This window comes from Gorilla gorilla, chromosome 18 (assembly GCF_029281585.2).
Source record: "Gorilla gorilla gorilla isolate KB3781 chromosome 18, NHGRI_mGorGor1-v2.1_pri, whole genome shotgun sequence".
Lineage (NCBI taxonomy): Eukaryota > Metazoa > Chordata > Mammalia > Primates > Hominidae > Gorilla > Gorilla gorilla.
Genome location: NC_073242.2, coordinates 26,881,689 through 26,887,688, shown reverse-complemented (window position 1 = coordinate 26,887,688; position 6,000 = coordinate 26,881,689). Strand labels below are relative to the sequence as shown.

General features: G+C 55.7%; 1 protein-coding gene across 6 annotated transcripts in view; it reads right to left on the bottom strand.

Annotated features, from left to right (window-relative positions):
• Positions 1 to 367: 367 nt before the first annotated feature.
• KDM8 (lysine demethylase 8) overlaps positions 368 to 6,000 on the bottom strand; it is a 48,959-nt gene continuing 43,326 nt past the window's right edge. For 5 of the 6 annotated variants that reach the window (XM_019012016.4, XM_004057386.5, XM_063700065.1 and 2 more), the window contains 3 exons: positions 4,521 to 4,670; positions 3,149 to 3,241; positions 368 to 3,068 (listed from right to left, as the gene is read on the bottom strand). In XM_019012016.4, the coding sequence (XP_018867561.1) occupies positions 2,904 to 3,068; positions 3,149 to 3,241; positions 4,521 to 4,670 (408 nt within the window). In that variant the 3' untranslated portion in view covers positions 368 to 2,903. The remainder of the gene's footprint in view (positions 3,069 to 3,148; positions 3,242 to 4,520; positions 4,671 to 6,000) is intronic. The other variant, XM_019012014.4, reaches the window with a different exon arrangement.

The following is a 6,000-nucleotide window of genomic DNA, read 5'->3' as shown; positions in this document are numbered from 1 at the left end:
GGGGCAGCGGGGAGTGAACTTGGACACTGAATTGGTGGCTGGCCTCCCCCGCTGCAGGCAGGACCACCCCACTTTGTTCACCTCCATAAACCCAGGGTGGAGCAGGCATCCAAGGCTCAGTGAACCAATGACCCCTGCTGGTGGGAGGCTCACCCTCCCAGAACCAGGTCTGGGCTCCTCAGCCCTCCAGCCCACCTTCCCATAGTGAGGCAGCCGGGGACCCAGCCCACCCCTTGGTCAGTGGGCAGAGACACGCCCATTGGTAAGCCCAGTACGTTCAGCCAGTGCCAGCCCCAGCTGGCCTCACCTAAAGAGGGGTTTTTTGGAAACGTATGAGGTGGCTTGCAGAAATGACAGGAAGGCAGGACCAGTCTAGAATGGCAGACCTTGGAATAAGGGTCGTGGATGTCAAGACAATTCTGTCACTGCAGGCGCTGCTGCCACAGGGGGTCAGCTCCAGCCTGTCTGAGCTCCTCCCAACACGCCCTCAAGATGCCGGTCCAGGGAGGAGCTGATGTACAGACCTTCCAGGACCACATCCCTGGGGCAGAGGTCATTCTCCAGAATGCAGTCAGCGTGCCGTTCTGGAAGACGGGAAGATGGACACCAGAAGGCAAAAAGCCAACCAGCAAATAATGCCTGCAGGAGGGGCCGGGGCAGCTCTGGACTGTCCCAGTTGTCCCGTGGTTCTGGTTGTTCATTCTTTGAGCTCGAGTCAGTCCTGGCTGGGGACTCAGGAAGCCTCTGGGCACTTGGCCACTGGGGACACCAGCCCTCCTGCTGCTTGTCTCTCTTGCCTCCAACCCCTGCATGATGACACCGACATGAACGTCCCACAACGCACACTAGCACTCACTCAAAACCCTCATGAGGAGTTCCAGATGCTGCGTGTCCTCACCCACAGGGCAGGACATTTCCCCTTTTCCCATTCCTCATCTGACAAGGGACATTTGCTTGAAGCCTCCTGGCCAGGATACCACACGTTAATGAACGTGGCCTCCCGTGCCCAGCTTTCTGTCACACTACACTACAGATGGGCCGTGGGGCCTGCCAGCTGGAGCAGCTAGGCACTGGGAGCTGGGGCCACAGTCCGCCTGTCCTTCAGCTGGGGAAGGGGTGTGAGTTACACAGGTGGGCCGGGAGTCACAGCCCACTGTGGCCGGGCCGCCACCCCTCCTCACTAATGGCGAACCTAGTCATGAGGGCGTCCCTGTTTTATGCCTCGCTACTTTCAGGGGTGTTGACATCTGGTGTAAATTCTTCCTGTGAAAGATGAGGTAATTCACTATTAACCATGGCAGGGAATAAACAATGTCCTTGCAAACAGCTGCCCACGGAGCCAAGTGGACTCAGCTTCCAGATAGCTCTTGTGTTTGTCACTCCCCAGCATGCCCATGGCCCCTCAGCAGCCCACTCCCAGGATGAGTATCACAGCCTCTCCCTGCCAACAGCCAGCTTTCCAGAATGCAGATTCTGCTGTGTCTGCTCAAAGGCTGAGAACCCCAGGACCTACACGATAAAGTCAAATTCCTTGGCCTGGGTAGAGGGCATCAGGAGCTGGAGTTCAGCTGCCCACGGCCACCTTCCCATCCCCCTTCTAGTTACCCCAGGGTAGCTACCTCCTGGCCAACCAGAATCTTTCCTGGGGCTGCTTGATTTTTGGCTAAAAGACAAGCAGCTGAGCCAGTGGCAGGATGCTGGCAGGATGGCAGCTCAACCCTCAGGGCTCTTTTCCCCAGGCCTATCTTAGAAGGGGGGAAGAAAGAAGCCAAGGCTGGCATGTGGCTCACACCTGTAACCCCAGCACTTTGGGAGGCCAAGGTGGGAGGATTGCTTAAGCCCAGAAGTTCAAGACCAGCCTGGGCAACATAGCAAGATCCCATCTCTATTTAGTTTAAAAAACAAAAAACAGAGGGCTGGGGAAAATCTTAATGGCCAAAACATAGAACAAACCTGCGTGCACACAAACGAGACACAACTACAGAAAGCATAGAGCCTGGCTCTCCCCCTGGCCTCAAATCCCCCAGGTTTGAGAGTCATTACTTCTGGGGGATGGTGACTAGAAGGTGATGGGAGGGAGGCTCCTAGGAGCTGGTGATGGTTCGGTGGTTTCTTCACTTGGGAGCCTGCTCCTGCGTGAGTGTGGGTGAAAAGTCATCCAGCAAGACCTTCGCACTTCTCTGCAGGCAGGTAGGTTATCCTTGAGCCATGGGGATGACAGAAAGCTCCCACTGCCCAGCAGGGGTCTGGGCTCCTGCGCAGGTCTCTACAGACTCTCTCCTGTGACCTGGGCAATGCCCAGCTCTCTCCAGTATTCAGGCTGTGGCGTCCAGTAGGCCGTTATGGGAAGGAAGGGCAAAAGGATCAGAGTAATTGGGATCAGTGACAGCGGCTAAGGTTCATGCGGCAGCAGGGGCTCAGCACCGCCTTCTCGGCCCTCGGCAGTGAGGACTGGCCTTGCCCTCTTTTCCATATGGGCATAGCGAAGTGAGGGATCCTGGCCAAGTCACACAGCAGGTACGCAGTGCGGCCGGGTTTGAATCAAGTAGTCAACCTCAGAGCCCATGTTTCACCCCTGCCCATGTGACCCACCCATTTCCCAAAAACATTAGGCTTTCTGATGCCAGAGTCCCCATGCAGGCTGTCTGTCTGCAATGTCCTTCTGGGCTCTCCCCACCTTCCTCTGCCATGCACCCCCGGCCTGGAGTGTGCTCCTTCCTGGGCAGCCCCCGCTCTGTGCCTGTCCAGTGCTGGAGCTCAGCCCCCCAGGGCTGCCACTGGGCAGTGAAGGCTCTTCAGGACACAGGTTCAGTCCTGCTTGTCTCTACAGATTCCAGGACCCAGGAAATTAGTGAACAGATGAATGCTGTCTGCCTGTCAGGCCCTTTCAGCTCCTATCCTGGCTACGACCACCAGAAGCTGACCGAGAAGCTCAAATCCAGAGCCCGCACGTAATGCCAGTATTTCACCGGGATGAACAGGATCTCTCCAGGAGACAGGATGCAGGACAGGAATGGGGCCTTGGCAAACTTGGGGAACTTTTCCAGGTCGGGATTCTCCACGTCAACCTGAAGAAAGCAAAGGACGTCATCATCTCCAGGGGCAGTGGGGAGAACCTGCAACGTCACCCCAGACCCCCAGTGCCCACCTGGCTCGTGTTATGGAGAAGGTGCGTGTCATGAGGGTACAGAGCCCCTGACTCCTGTGGGGAATACAGCCGGATGTACTTCCTCCCCATCACCTGGGGAGAGAGACCCTGACAGTCAGCTGGTGGCCTCGCTCCACTGCTGCCCCAAGCCCACTCTGGCCTCTGTGCCCTTCCACATGCTGCTCCCTGGGCCCAGCCTGCCCTTCCCCACCACACACATGCTTACAGTTCCACGTGTACGTTTTTCTTTCTTATTTTTTAGAGACAGGGTCTCACTCGGTCATCCAGGCTGGAGTGCAGTGGTGTGATCATGGCTCACTGCAGTCTCGACCTCCTGGCCTCCAGAGATCCTCCTGCCCCAGCCTCCCCAGTAGTTGGGACTACAGGTATGCCCCACCACACCCAGCTGATTTTTGTATTTTTATATTTGGTAGAGATTAGGTTTTACTATGTTGCCCAGGCTGGTCTTGAACTCCTGGCCTCAAGTGATCCTCCTGACTCAGTCTCCCAAAGTGCTGGGATTATAGGTGTGAACTACCAAACTTGGCCTTAAGGTATGTTTTTCTTCCAAATACATTTTGAAAAATAACTTCATTTTTGGAGCCCACCACTATTAGGCGCTTGTCTGTGCCAGGCACTGCTTAAGTGCTTTAGGTGTGTTAACTGGTTTCACCCTCTCTGAGGTGGTTTATCTTCACTCTCATTTTGCAGGTGAGGAAACTGAGGCACAGAGAGATTAAATGAGCTGCCCAAGCTCACACAGCTGAGGTGTGACAGGGCTGCTGTCTGCGCCAGGCAGGCTGGCTCCCGAAGCCCAGCTCTTAGCCCACTCCTGGGCTGCCTCTCTGGACTGGCCTGCTGGGGCAGGAGAATGTTCTCCTTTACTAAACCTCTCTTTGCCTGCGAAAACCAGGGTGGTCTTACAGCAGTAGACAGAGGTGCCTCCCCTTGCAGCAAATCCATCTGCTCCTCTGACTGGGCCTCAGGAAAAAAACCTCCCAGTGGCTGAGAAAACTCCTCCCCCAACCTGCCACCTCCTATTTGGAAGCTGGTCTGGATCGCATGGGTAGCAGGCGGGGAGGGGCAGAGGCACCGGGCACCAGCACCAGCACTCGCTCCCTCTCCCGAGGGCTCCCCTGTGAGGGATCTTGGGAGGAGCACATGCAGGAGGAGCCGCTTCTGGAAGCACTGACTGCAGAGGCCTTCCTGGGCCTGGGGCCGTTTGTGGGTTTGCTTTATATTTTTGTCCTCATCCCCTTCAGTGCTTCTTGTTTCTTTTTAAGAGCCCGGTGTTTAAAGGCAGAGAATGTGGCCGGCCAGGTGTCTGGGCCAGGAAGAGCTAGGAGGCCACTATTCCAGCTGCAGCTCCAACCTGCACTAGGAAGTTTTGCTGGGGATCCTGATGTAGTGGGGAGACGGTTCCCTGGGGACCAAACCAGGCATTGATGGTGATTTCCTCCTCCTCCCCATCGCCCAGGCTGCAGTAGTCGGGGATGCTGATGTCCTGCTTCAACTCCGGGATCTGTGGGCGGCAAAGCAGACATGAGATGTGGGGATCCGGCCGGGGACACCGCAGCCCGGAGGCCAACGAAGAGTCAGAAACACATACCTATATCCATTACGTGTGTGTGTGTTTGAGACAGGGTCTGGCTCTGTTTCTCAGGCTGGAGTGCAGTGGCGTGATCTCAGCTCACTGCAGCCTCTGCCTCCTGGGCTCAAGTGATCCCCCCACCTCAGCCTCCTTAGTAGCTGGGACTACAAGCATGCACCACACCCGGCTAATTTTTTTTAATTTTTATTTTTGTAGAGACAGGGTTTCGCCATGTTGCATAGGCTGCTCTTAAAATCCTAGACTTAACTGATCCACCTGCCTCGGCCTCCCAAAGTACTGGGATTACAGGCGTGAGCCACCGCACCCGGCCCTTGCCGTCCTAGTTTTAAAAGCCAGGGTAGGCACAGAGGATTTCTTGCCATACCTGGCAGAAACAGGCTGGGCAGAGAAGAGAAACTGCCTGATGAGAAAGGCAGGTGTGGGCCTGGGTCTGTGCTCTGAGCTTTATATGATGCAGTAAGGGTGGGGTGGCTCCCCATGGCTTCTGACAGAGTTACATACCACACATCAAGGGATCTTGGATGTTCACGGTGGGGCAGGGCCGCAGTGGCCTGGCCTCCTTTATTTATTTATTGTAATTTTTTTTTTCAAAGACAGTCTTGTTCTGTCACCCAGTCCGGAGTGCAGTGGTACCATCATGGCTCACTGTAGCCTCAACCTGCAGAGCTTAAGCGATCCTCCTGCCTCAGCCTCCCAAATTGCTGGGACCACAGGAGCATGCCACCGTGCCTGGCTAATTTTATTTTTGTAGAGATGGGGTCTTGCTATGTTGTCCAGGCTGGTCCTGCTTGGTCTCCCAAAGTGCCGGGACTACAGGTATGAGCCACTGCACATGGCCCTGGCCTCCTTTACACAAAGCCAGGGTCTCAGAGTGAAAACACACTCACTCTAAGTCCACTTCCTGTCCAGACCCTTAACAGGCACCTCAGTTACCTCCGGGGTTGAACCCACCAGAGCAGGCCACCAGCCCACACCCCCCAGGCCACCAAGAACCCCATGGTTCTTCACGGGACCCTGGTTGGACCTGGTGGCATTTTTCAAGCCTGAGAGGCATGAAAACAGGGTTGCCAGAGGGACACAGGGCTTTTTAAGAGTCACTGCTCCGCAGCCTGAAGGCACCTGCAGGTGGACACTACCATTCCTTCGGGAGCAGTGACGGTAACTTCAGGCTGCTGGCTCAGAAACCAGTGTGTACCAGGAAAAGCTGGAATGTTCTCCCTGCAGGGAGCTTGGTCCCAGA